Source organism: Polistes fuscatus, unplaced genomic scaffold (genome assembly GCF_010416935.1).
Source record: "Polistes fuscatus isolate 324 unplaced genomic scaffold, CU_Pfus_HIC Scaffold8, whole genome shotgun sequence".
Lineage (NCBI taxonomy): Eukaryota > Metazoa > Arthropoda > Insecta > Hymenoptera > Vespidae > Polistes > Polistes fuscatus.
This window is the reverse complement of record NW_025113162.1, coordinates 6384027-6396941: the sequence shown is the minus strand read 5'-3', so window position 1 is coordinate 6396941 and position 12915 is coordinate 6384027. Positions and strand designations below refer to the sequence as shown.

The 12915-nt window shown below is 35.4% G+C and overlaps 2 protein-coding genes and 1 long non-coding RNA gene across 3 annotated transcripts; 2 read left to right on the top strand and 1 right to left on the bottom strand.

The window, feature by feature from the left end:
• Positions 1–100: 100 nt before the first annotated feature.
• LOC122524794 (40S ribosomal protein S13) lies at positions 101–1528 on the top strand. Its single transcript, XM_043647220.1, has 3 exons — positions 101–207; positions 731–858; positions 1169–1528. The coding sequence occupies exons 1-3, from the start codon at positions 185–187 to the stop codon at positions 1471–1473; spliced, it is 456 nt and encodes a 151-aa protein (XP_043503155.1). The 5' UTR covers positions 101–184; the 3' UTR covers positions 1474–1528.
• Positions 1529–3483: 1955 nt separating this feature from the next.
• LOC122524792 lies at positions 3484–12799 on the top strand. The gene is made up of 9 exons (XM_043647218.1): positions 3484–3805; positions 7952–8082; positions 9832–9989; positions 10103–10334; positions 10514–10712; positions 10806–11044; positions 11148–11241; positions 11396–11626; positions 12224–12799. The coding sequence occupies exons 2-9, from the start codon at positions 7972–7974 to the stop codon at positions 12337–12339; spliced, it is 1380 nt and encodes a 459-aa protein (XP_043503153.1). The 5' UTR covers positions 3484–3805; positions 7952–7971; the 3' UTR covers positions 12340–12799.
• Positions 7405–9137, bottom strand: LOC122524793. Its single transcript, XR_006305628.1, has 3 exons — positions 8951–9137; positions 7513–7659; positions 7405–7434 (listed from the first exon to the last, which is right to left on the bottom strand). It is a non-coding gene; the product is annotated as an uncharacterized LOC122524793 (long non-coding RNA).
• Positions 12800–12915: the final 116 nt, after the last annotated feature.

Here is a 12915-nt window from a genome sequence, read left to right as displayed (position 1 = left end):
CATGAAGTAAGAGTTGTGATTTCTTAGTTATTTTTAAAAATTCACTAGCATTTAAGTGAGAGGGCGTATGAAATAACGTACAATAACGCCCTCTAAACGGAAGTGGAGTTAAGTTTGCAGTAACGTTGCATGAAATTTACGGAACTTTATATCTACAGCCTTTTGGTGCGAAAAATCTGCCATCATGGGTCGTATGCACGCTCCTGGGTAATATAATAATTACATTATTATAAATAATAAAAAAATATTTTCGAAATACTGTTTTTTGAAACATTAATAATATGATGAATGTAGTTAAAAGTATGAAGTCATGCTCGTTACAATTTCTATAATTTTAACCACATTTTTCCATCGACCACGTCCTCGTAGGTTCTAAATTATTTCAATTTTCTTCGTTTTTTCTCGTACTTTTTCGCGTACTTTATTGTGTTTTTATAATTAAATTTATTTTACGTTAAAGCAGTATATACCGTTTAGTGTTCTTATATATATATTATGCAGTAAAGCATAACCTAACTTTTTTTTAGAATAACGCATTGCCATGTTATAATTTTTTTTTCTTTTATTGAACTGTAACTACACGTATTTTTTAGTTAAGTCTAATAAAATTGAATACAATAAAAATTAGATTTTTTGTGAAGTAAAATTAGTTAATTGATTTTATGTTTATATTGTGCCATTAAATTTTTCTGTTCTTCAAAATAAATAACATTGATATTGCTTTCTGCAGAAAGGGTATATCCCAATCAGCTCTCCCTTACCGTCGAAGTGTACCAACTTGGTTGAAGCTTACTCCAGAAGATTGCAAGGAACTCATTTATAAACTAGCGAAGAAAGGATGTACTCCATCTCAAATTGGTAAATTTCATTGCATTCTCAATTAAATTAAAAATGATTTTTTAATTATTAAAACAGAGTCTAAAAGATTTGATGACACAGTTTTTAAATGTACTGGGGCAATGTAGAAAATAGTAAAAGAAATGAAATCAGAATTTTAAATAATGTAAAGATCAATGGATTTAGTACATCTTCTTGATATGTTTGTGAAATAGAAGTGTTACCATTTTGCGTTTTCAGTAAAAGTTGCCACTGATAATTGTATCAAAAAATATAATTGATGATATATAATGATATTAAAGTTAGTAATTTTATATTTTATATTTTCTAGGTGTTATTCTTCGTGATTCTCATGGAGTCGCTCAGGTAAGATTCCGTACAGGAAATAAAATCCTCCGCATTGTTAAAAGTATGGGTCTTGCTCCGGATCTACCTGAAGACTTGTATCACTTAATTAAGAGAGCAGTCGGAATCAGAAAACATTTAGAAAGAAACCGCAAGGACAAGGACAGTAAGTTCCGGTTAATTCTTGTTGAATCAAGAATTCACCGCCTTGCTAGATATTATAAGACGAAAGGATCACTTCCACCAAATTGGAAGTACGAAAGTTCAACTGCCAGTGCTTTGGTGGCATAATCCTTTTTATTGTTAATAAATGTAAGAAATAATAAACATCTGTCTTGTCAATTTATGTATATTTTTGTTCGTATTATTTCAATTACTTAAAGTACATAAAAATTACACAATCGTGTGATGTGACGAACGTATAAATTTTAAAAGTAAAAGGTTCTGTTGCACGATCATCGTGAAATTGCATCAGCGTATAAGAACTAACGAAATCTTGCATTGAGATGAGTTAAACTCAATGAAACAGCGTTGTTACAAAAGTAGAGGGGGGTGGAGTGTAGTGAGTATGAGTCTTTGAAAGAAGTTAAAAGAATCGTTGTCTCTTGCTCATGCAACAAGATTCGCTATTCCGAATCCTGAAACTATTCGTCATGAATGTCATACGGTTGCATTACACAACTGTGCGTGTGTACGTAGATTGCGCAATTAATCCGAAGCATGCTTTACACATACACATCGCTACGCCGAACCCGATAACTTTCAATCTTTACTTAGATGTTAAACTTAAGAAAAAGCAGAGGATATGTAGAGCGAACAAGAGTAGAGTAAAATGTTCTCGCGAAAGCAACACACTTTTCTACGATTTACACGACATGTAATGAGGAAGGTAAAAGATGGATCTCTCTTTTTGCTAAGTATCTATTTTCTTTTGAAAATCATTCTTCCCGTTTATGTTGATCTCGTTATATGTAAATATGTGTATACACATATCCTTATATGTGGTAAAAATTGCAGTGGTAGATTCAGGACATAAAACTGAGAAAATTAGTTTATATGAATATATGTTTGATATGATTGTGTTCCCGAGATATAGTTCGTTTTATGGACAGACCGTGCGATTGTTCTGACCACTTCGTTTTTCAGATCTTAATCTACTGGATCATTACTTGGGGGAAGGGTGCATTTAAAATCTATTGTTTAAACAATACCCATCGATTTACACAACAATATTTCGAGATATTACGAGATATTTGATCAATGTGTTCTTGTACTCTTAATTTCATTGAATAATAAATAATACGACAATGTATTTATCAATTTTCTCTATTTTTTTTCTACAAACGAATGTCTCTTATAATACATTTATAAATATGCCGTTAATTATGAGAATGGACTATTAAAAAATGTAAAAAGAAATTAATTATACGATTTATATTACAATATAAATAATATTGTTATATTTTTAATTTTATATATTTTTAATTCGTTACGCTGTGTGTTATAATTATTAGCCCACGCATACATATATGTATAATAAAATATATGAAAGAAGATCAAGTTCAAAGGTCGTGAAAGACACGAAGATTCGTGGGTCGTTGTCAGCGGAAGGATTTGAAAAGTCGAGTTGAACGGGGGTTGAGAGATGCAAGGACGACTCGATCCTCGTACGAGGAGATGTTGAGAGGAGGAAGAAGCAGGGGCGGAGGCGGATGAAGAGGAGGAGGTGGAGGAGGTGGATGACGATGAAGAGTACAAGGGGTCGAGGGGGGAAGAAGTATAGAATCGGCGAGAGACAGTTCAGTGGCCCTCCTCCATCGGCCGCGAGTCGCGCCTTTCCAAAGGCCAGCGGGCTCCTTGTCCTATTTCTGACGTCACGCGAGCGCACAAGAGAGTGCCTAACTAACGGCGCATGCGCGACTGTTCACCAACATGGTGAACGTCCTGCAACTCTCACTCGCGACTCGGAGGAGGCAAGGTTGACTGCGAGACGACGAGTAGTGAGCGGTTATCACGTCGTTTGTGCACGGGCCCCGAATAAAGGTCCGGACTCGTTAACTTTTATATTCGACAATTGCTAAACCTTACGCGGGGGGGAGACTAATTATCTTATCTTTTTTTTTCTTTTCTTTTAATCTTTTCCTCTTCATCCCTTATTATCTTCTTATCCTTCTTTAAAATTATTATTTCCTATTTTTCTATTTATTTTCTTTATTTTCAACGACCATTTCTAAAAACCTTTTCTCTCTTTCTTTGAATATAATCTTCCTTCCTTTCTCTTTTTATTTTTTTACTCTTCTTATTCTTTCGATCTCGTCCCTTTCCTCTTCCATTTTCTTTCACTCTCACTTTTACTCGTCCTCGATACCTACCCATTCCCCCCTTTACTTTTTTTTTTACCGATGATAGTGCCAATTCTCGATCACGTAGACAAATTGAATGGAATAACAGTCTCAATAGAGATAACTTCATTTTTGGCTTGTGCCTTCCATCGTCTTTCCTCGATTATGGATAGGCAAGAGGCTCGACAAAGTGCTAACATCTTTGACACATCCGAACCATATTGAAGGTGGAGGCCGGCTATAGAACATCGCCGTGTCAGGAAGGTGCTGTCACTCGAAAGGTATGTAACGTACCGCTAGATCGGTAACATATGGATGTGTTCACCTCGTCGTCAGGTTCTTAGTCGTCGTCCTCCTCCCATACGCGGATATGCAAAATCGCCTACACTATTTCTCTTTTCTTTCTTTCTTTCATTCTTTTTTGCTAACTATGTTATTACCGTTATCATTAAACGAGAAATAGAGAAATAAAGATAAATAGAATTAAAGAGAAATCTTTGAAAGTATGAAAATGTGAAACTAATACGCGAACCGAATCGAACTGTTCCCGATCAATAGCTTTCATTTTTCTTCTAATAAAAGAAAAGAAAAAAAAGGAGTGGAGATGTAAAAATATCCCAAGTATTCGTGTTACAAAAGGATTTAAAAAGAGGCGCCATTGGAAGGTCGCCCTTCGCGCGATTTTTTCGAACGACTCGTGCGTCGCCCTTTCGAGAGAGAGAAAGAGAGAGAGTGACGGAGGGAGAGAGAGAGAGAGAAACGATCTTTCGTATCCTTCGGCGCGCCCAATGCGCGCGCGCGAAATAGAAAGAGAGAGAGAGAGAGAGAAAAAGAAAGAAAGAAAGAGAGAGAAAGAGAGCTAAATTGGTATCCATCGGTCTTCTCGACACTTTTACGAGGATATCCTCACGTAGTAGGATTAAAGTACTTCCACAGTTGTTAAATCTTCTGAAGATGATCATATGATTGCTTTGAGAAGCGCGAAATTAAAATAGCATATGCCGAGCAAGAAAGAAAGAGAGAGAGAGATAGATAGATAGAGAGATACACACACACACATACACACACCGATTGCGAGATCGACTTTCGCGGCGCGCGTGCGCGCGCGCGCGCAAACACACAAGAGATCGTGAAAGCCAAGACGGTGGCGATGTCGTTACGATTTGCGAGTCGACTCGCTCTTCTTACGTTAACGATATTTTTCTTTTTTAATACTTCTTCTTCATCTTCTTCTTCTTCATCATCATCATCATCGTGTGCCGTGAACTATTTACTATGTAAATGATAATTACGTAAAAGGGTATAAATATAGATCGAAGAGGAAGGGAATAAATTGATCGTCCTGTATTTTTTACTACGAATCGAACAATGGATTACAAAAGAAAATTTGTCGTTGTTGTATTGTTTTAAATGAAAATTGACGAGAACAAAAATATAAATTAAATGACGAGTATTAATGACGTTCATTGTACAGATTTGGTACTTTCGATTGCATAAGATACGCTTGCCTAATCATTTCTTTCTCTCTCTCTCTTTCTCAAGGATGCAAAGAAAGAAATCGAAAAGAAAAATGATCGATACGAAAATAACGATTAGCTTATAATAAGAGATGAAAATATCTTCGAATCGTATTGATGACTCGTAACTATCTCAAAGAATTTTTATTATTATTATTATTATTATTATTTTTTTCTTTTCCTCTCAAGCGGATCTCGTCGTGACGTGACTCGACGACGTACAGCTACGTTCTTCAGTTTACAGACGACAAAAAAAGGAATATAGAAAAAAAAAAAAAAAAAAAGAAAAGAAAAAACAGAATGAAAAGAAATATGATTAAAAAGAGAAGATCGAGGATGATTCGTATAGAAATTTTTTTTCAATAATCTCTACGGTATTTACCGTGAAGAAGTCATGGACCCGACAATTGCGTCAGTTAATACGACGACTCATCGGACGTGCATTCCATTCAAGTCTCCCCATTTGGTATCTCTTTCTTTCTTTCTCTCTTTCTATATGTCTCGATTTCTTTCATAATTGCTAAAAGTAGAAAACATTAAAGTTCGCGTTAGGTCGTTCGACAATTCTTGGAGTTAGGTAGAGTACTATTTTCTAGATACATATAGCGTGTTTAGCCTCGGAGTTCTCCCATTCCAGGCTTCCCGCGAGAGGCCCAAAACTACTCTGCACAACACCTTTCTCTTTTCCTGCTGCTATTACGCTCGACGAAAGCGAACTCGCGAGGCTCTCGGGTTGCTCGACGAGTCCTACTACTAACTTCGTATCTTATCTTTCTCTTTCTCATGCAAAAAGCCGGTCCTAGCTGTTTCTCTCGAGGGGATCATAGTTCGTTCCTATCTGTATATATATATATATATATATATATATGTATATGTATATGTATATTTCTCGTCGAGCGTAAATACCTATGTATATACCAATATATCTATACTTAATTACATACACGTGTATACATATATACTATATATATATATAGGTACTTAGATACAAGTATTACGAGTACAGAACGGTCGAGTTGTAGGAGTATTTTGCCCAGCCCTGTGTCCACTACGCAGGGTGTGTGTATGAATGCCTGCCTACGCGGCCGACCATAACCAGTTTCCTTCCACTGCTTGAAATCTCGCGGTTGCGCTCATCGAAGTCTCTCTCTCTCTTGTTCTTGGTCTGTTGAAGTCTCTCGGTTTAGCCGAAGGGGAGTGAGACTCTGTACGAGTAAGAGACAGATAGAGACTCTCACTGTATATGCGTTTGTTGTGTATGTGTGTGTATGTGTTATGGTAGAAAGAGAAAGATCAAGAGAAAGACTAACTACTAACTAAGATAGAAGGATGAAGTGTGCGCGACGGAGTTAGAAACATCGAGAGAAAAAGAAAGAAAGAAAGAGAGAGAGAGAGAGAGAGAGTGGGAGAGAAAGAAAGAGAATGAAAGGGGGCATAGAGGGGGGAAAGGGAAAAAGAGACTCGTGTGCCGTACCCACTGCCAGGCTAGACGTTGTTCGTGTACAACCTTCGCATTCTTCGAAGAAGTGAAAGCCAGCAGTTTCAGGGAAATTCTGTCGGCTTCTACTTGGTATAGGTGAATCGACCACGCAACAACAAAAACGACGACAACGATGATGATGATGATGACGATGATGATAATGACGATGTCTCGAATACGGTCGATGGACCAATTATTATATATTTTAGAAATTTGACGATTTGGGGAAAAATTTGGATGATTAGTCATCCGATACGATCGGGGAAAATTTGGATGATTAGTCATCCGATACGATCGAGTCATGTTTCTTACGTTATTTTTTATTTTTTCCCTCATCTTCTTCGGTTCTTATTTTTTTTTTTTTCATATATGTGTCATATGATACATAGAAAAATGAAAAAAGATGTCGTAAATGGGGAAACTCATAGGAGTTGTCGTGTAACGGCTTTGACTTCGATGCCAACGTACACGTGTGCCACGTACGGCCGGTAGCGAGCGTGCCGATGGAATGCGAATTTCACTTTTCCGAGCAGTTGACGCGCCGGTATTCCAGTCGTTTCGTTCGTTCGTTCCTTAGTTTGAGAAGGGGTGGTAGTGGTGGTGGTATACGAGGTAGAAGTACTTGAAGACGAGGAGGAGGAGGAGGAAGAGTGGGAGCAAATGGGAATGTATCGGTTATTTCATATATATTTTTTGGTTGTTATGTTTTTCGTATCTTTCAAAGTTCCTCGCAAAAAGCTTCACGACTTCCAATCCGACTACTTAGTTCTTCTTTAAGTTTTTCTTTTTTTCTTACAAGATTCGATCTTATCTTCAAACGGGTGAGTAGTAGTCGTCGTCGTCGTCGTCGTTTTCGTTTTCGTCTTCGTCTCCTTCCTTCTTCTGTACTCAACGAGCATACGAATTTTTCGTACTGAAACGAACTTGGATTAGCTAATATAAAAGACAAAAAAGAAAAAAAAGAAAAAAAAAGAAAAGATACAAATATTACCTGGACAACGTCAGGTCGATCACGTCGCGTCAGCTCAGCTCGATGACACCATTTAATGGTTTCTCGGACATTTTTTTATCTTCTTTTTATAGGTTTCGTTCTATCTTCGGTATCTTTTTTTCCTTTTTTTTTCATCTTCCGAAACATCTAAAATTTAGTAGAAATATTTTAAGGATATTAGGTATATCCGAATGACTACGGTCACGTTACAAACAAAAATAAAAAAAAAAAAAGAGAAGAGATATTTCGAAGAAAAAAATATTGTAATTCGTTGCGTTATTCTCATTCGAGGAAGACGCGAATTTTATAACCGCGCGTGTTCGTGGTTTTTCTTAATCGATCATTTTATTTGTCGATGTGAAAATCCAGTCGAATTATTTCTCATTTTTATTCTTTTTCATTTTATTTTTTCGTTATCTCATTTTTTCTTTTTTTGCAGATTGAGAAGACGGACATAAGATGGTATCGAGAAGAAAAATACTCTCTCGTTCGCGAGATAATCTCGTGGAATCTCAATACGAGGAACAAGAGGAGGAAGACGTTTGGTACAATCTCGACAAATTGTACAAGGTAAGAAATATCATAAGAAAACCCTTTAGATTTAACATTATAAAAAGAGAAAAATAAAAAGAAAAAACCAAAACAATATTCGCATAAAGTTACATTTGGAAAAAGTTACATTCATTTTTTTATTAACCGTAAATACGTACTTACGGGTTATGATTTTTCTCGATAAGAGCCAATAATATCTTGTATTCTTGCATTTACATACACGCCAACTCTACTCGCTGACTTTTAAGCGTACCAACCGGTTTAGTAGTTCAGCCATGCACATGCAAGGCAAAGTGTTTTTGGCGACCCTGCATGCACGCTTTTAAAACTGATGCAAACCGGTTTGCAACGCGTGGTTATCGCTTTTCAAAAAATTATGCTCGTAATAACGAAAATAGTACCATGAGAAAGAGGATAGACGAGAAAGAAAGACGAGAAAGAAAGATAAAGAAAGAAGGAAAGAGATAGGCAAGATAAGTTAGTAGAGAGAGAAAGAGAGAGAGAGAGAGAGAACCCTCACACGGCTAACTTTAAGAGAAATGCGAGTCTCTCTCTCTATCTCTTTTTCCACTCTCTGCATGGGCTGTTATGTGTTACAAAACCTTTAGCTAGGTAAAAACGTGGCCGAAAGCGAAATACGAAAGTCTCTCTCGATGATGGCGTGTTTCTAGTAAGCGTATTATACATACATAAATACATATGTTCTTTGCTACAATTATATTCTCGCATTAGAATTTGCTAAGAATACATCATATCTTCATGGAACTTTTGAATGAGAGAAAAGTATGTTTCGATCGAATTCTTAGCAAGTTCTAATTTTCAGTCTCAATGTATTTATACATACATTGTATATATATATATATATATATATATAACACATACATACGTTAGTCTACCGAACCTTTCTCACCGTACGTTATGAATTATGAAGGAGTATTCGCGTAACTAGGTCGACTTTTAACGACTACCGACTAAGACAATGAGAACGAGTTAACCAGCTTCGAATTCGATTTGTCCTGGTACGTGATTCCGGTCAACGATGACGATCGATTCAATCGTTCGATGCATCATCCATCACCGTTATGTCTTTCCTGTCTTGTTTTAAAAGAAAACTTTATTACGCCCATAGACTCGATCTTGTCACGCAATAATCAATCCCCCTATCAACTAACGTATAACACATACACACACAGACACGTATTCGACCTTAAGGAATTCGATTAGAACGGAAATTGTAGCTTACTCTTATGTTAGCCTTCGTTGCATAACACCTCGTTCCGATCGATCTTGTTTAAACGATCTGGATAGACTGTCTAGAGATCATTCGAGATCTTATTTTATTTTATTTCTATCGTTTACTATAACCAAATCACACCAGAGGTTTTTTTAATACACTCACACGCACGCACACATATACAAGTGCATGTATACTTAAATTATCTGTTGACCGATTCGGACGATTGATTAGAACGGTTTTTTGAAAGATCAAACGAATTCGCCAATTGAAACTCATTGCCTTTCTCTCTCGAGTAAAAGACACCTAGACGAGATCGAATGTTGTTATATCAGGTCGATATAATGTTAATTTTGATCGGTTATTTATCTATATTTTCTCTTAAAGAATGTTGCGCCATAATTAATTGAGAAAACATAATATTCAAAAAAATCAATCCGGCCAAATGTCAAAAGTTTTCGTTTAAGATCGATATCTCCTAAGTTTCACTAATTAGCATTTTCAACTTTTCATATTTAAATTGATTTCTTTAGGATCACATACAAGAAGTTTTGGATAAGTGGAATCAAATAGACGATGAAATATGGGCGAAAGTAATTGTATTCGAGAGAAACAGACGCGTCGCGAAAGCGTACGCTAGGGCACCGGTTCTCACGATAAACGGTTCGAATGATGGTTTCGACGGCTTCAGGTGACTTACTTTCTTTATTATTCTTTCAAAATATATTCCTGTTCCTTTTTCTTTTTTCTTCAAGTTATTAATCAATCGAAACTTATAATTGATTTTATTTTACGCGAACACAGGATAGGACTTTGCGGTTTTGATAATCCAATGCGTGATCCGAAGACGGAAGAAGCGAGACGTCTTATTAATCAAGGAGTTAAAATTGAAATGGACCAACAAGGAAATATACTTATTAAAAGGTTGTGTAAAAATAACGTTTACATAAAGCCTACCAATCAAGAGGATAATGCTATCGGTCCTGAAATTATACGCAACTCGCAGGGTGCTCTCGAACATGAAAAACCTGGAAAGGTAAGAAGAATATTTTTCTTTTATTATTATTATTATTATTATTATTATTATTATTATTATTAAACGTGATTCTTTTAATATACAATATAATCGTGTGATAATAAATTATTATTCGAGAATAATAATTTGTTGAATAAATTTATCTTCATTTTCTTATTCTTTTTTTTTTGTTTATGCAGTTGTTCGATATGAACAAATTCCAAACAAATTTGTCCCGCGAAACTCGACGAGCTTATCCCGACAGACGAAGATTGGAAATGCAATGTTTAAGTGCTATTGTCTTCGTGAGAACGAAAGCAGATCTTTTGCAATGCCCAGTTTGGGTTCTAATCGTAAACGTTGTTGGGTTGGACATGCTCAAGTCCAAACTGCCGCCAGGTATTATTCAAAATGAATTTTATAATTAGCGTTTGATCTTTTCAGTTAGACTTTGAAAATGATTTGTTTATTTTCATTAAACAATTGTTTTAGTTTTAGCCTTGCAAAGGCCTGTAGATATAAAGAATCGTCCAAGGATACCAATTCCGGATGAGGATCCTTACAGCGTAGCTGGAGTCTCGTCCTCGGTAGGACCTAGTGAAATAATGCAATCTGACAGAGATGCGCGAGAACAAATTTATATGCAATCTACTAGTTACCAGCAAAGACGAGCTGAGAGACCACCTAAATTACCACCAAGAGAAAATCTTTATGGTCATGATATACCTAAGGTTTGTTATAATAATTCGATAACAACAATTTCATTACAATATTATATCATATAAAATATATTTAAGAACGTTGTAATAAATACCTATCTCTTAACAATTTCAGCCTGATTACGATGATATCGAGGATGATTATTCGAGAACGATAAAACCCGCCAATGAAGAAAAAAGGAGCAAGAACGACGATAGAAAAAAATACGGTGAGATTTGAATGCGAACGAAATCATTTGTTCGATTATCTTTTTATAATTCTTTTGTTTTTTCTTTTTTTTTGTTTTTTTTTGTTTTTTTTCATTACAATCATCGATGGTAGATAATGTTAGAGCACAGTTTGTTGTTTTTAATTTGTTATAGACGATCCATATTATTGCGGATTACGTGCACGCGTACCTAATTTCGTGAAAATGGCAAGGAACGGACAAAATAAAGGTGTTCATCCTCGAGGACATGTTAGACCACAACCTGCGCCATCTTATGCTGGCTCCGTATATACCAGTAGTCAATCGTCTCAGATTTATGGACATCACGTTCCCGCGAATCGACCACACATCATGTACCACGCGAGAAGTTTTGAGAGTGGGCTCGGTACGTAATATGGGTCAAAACATGACAGTTTGAAAAAAGAGAGAGAGAGAGAGAAAAAGAAAGAAAGAAAGAATTCGATTCACGCGAAACCGAGTGCGTGGTCTACGCTTCAACGTGGAATTGTGTTTGTATGAGAATGAGATGAAAGGAAGGAAAGAAAGATAATTAGTTGTGTGTTATTTGTTGAACGTAATTGACAAAAACAAAATTAACAAGAAAAGAACATTTGCGTTCCAATGTATATTTTCAAAGTTGCTTTCTTTTATTGGATCAGTGTATATGAGTATATTTAATTCAATATAAATGATCATTTTGTCAGTATTTTAAATAAGATTAATGGGTTGCATAATGATACTGATATTTAATTAGAAATACTGACACTATATTTATTTAAAATAATATCTATGACAAAATGACTGATTCCATAAATAGCAGCTTAAAAACAAATGTTTATTACATGTTACATATTGTGTGTAATTGTAAGCGTATGCGATACGTTCGTGAATTGTGTCGATGATTCTTAACCGATATAGATCTTTCGAAGGATCTTTTTTATTTTGAACGACTTCATGTAAACGACCTTCGTTGAATTTCCAGACTCGGATAATAGAATCGAATCGCCGTACAACCATATATATGGAAGATTACCCATCCCGACGAGAGGCGTGATACCTCCTGCACCGCGTGCTATGTACATTGGAGAATGGGATTAAGTTTAAACAAGTATCTCAACGTTTGTACCTATAAACTTGTATATTGTTAATATACCACATAAATACTCATATTTTTATGCTATCGAAAAAATTGATTATAATTTTTACTTAAACGTCTCTCATCTTGGCGAGATATTTCATCCTTTTCCATTATCTAGTTCAATAATCTCGTTAGAATCCTATATACTCATACCTATGTGTATTTAAGTACGTAGATATGCATACGATTATTAGAAATTGCACTTAAGATAAACCGTGAGATCTAAGTTTATATACATTACTTACCAGATAGTGAGAAAATCTTGTTACCTTTCAAATATTAAAAAAAAGAAACAAAATACTTTCTTGAAATTCTTCACATTTACATGGTAATATTATAGATATGTATTAAACGGACGTAACTTTACTCTAACTATAAAATCTCTAACAAATTAAATAATATTGTGTAACAATGAAGGAAAAGGAAGTAAGGAAATAAAACAAACAACATATCCAGTTATTTTATCGTCGATCGAGTCCTTCGCACGATTAGTTCTCAAACGATAATAATAATAATAATAATAATAATAATAATAA

Excerpts from the sequence above, each read along its gene's own strand:
- LOC122524794 (XM_043647220.1), top strand. The coding sequence starts at position 185 with ATGGGTCGTATGCACGCTCCTGG. Across the intron at positions 208-730 it reads GGTCGTATGCACGCTCCTGG|AAAGGGTATATCCCAATCAG; the intron begins GTAATATAATAA and ends TGCTTTCTGCAG. Across the intron at positions 859-1,168 it reads ATGTACTCCATCTCAAATTG|GTGTTATTCTTCGTGATTCT; the intron begins GTAAATTTCATT and ends TATATTTTCTAG.
- LOC122524792 (XM_043647218.1), top strand. The coding sequence starts at position 7,972 with ATGGTATCGAGAAGAAAAATACTCTCTCGTTCGCGAGATAATCTCGTG. Across the intron at positions 8,083-9,831 it reads ATCTCGACAAATTGTACAAG|GATCACATACAAGAAGTTTT; the intron begins GTAAGAAATATC and ends TGATTTCTTTAG. Across the intron at positions 11,627-12,223 it reads AAGTTTTGAGAGTGGGCTCG|ACTCGGATAATAGAATCGAA; the intron begins GTACGTAATATG and ends TTGAATTTCCAG.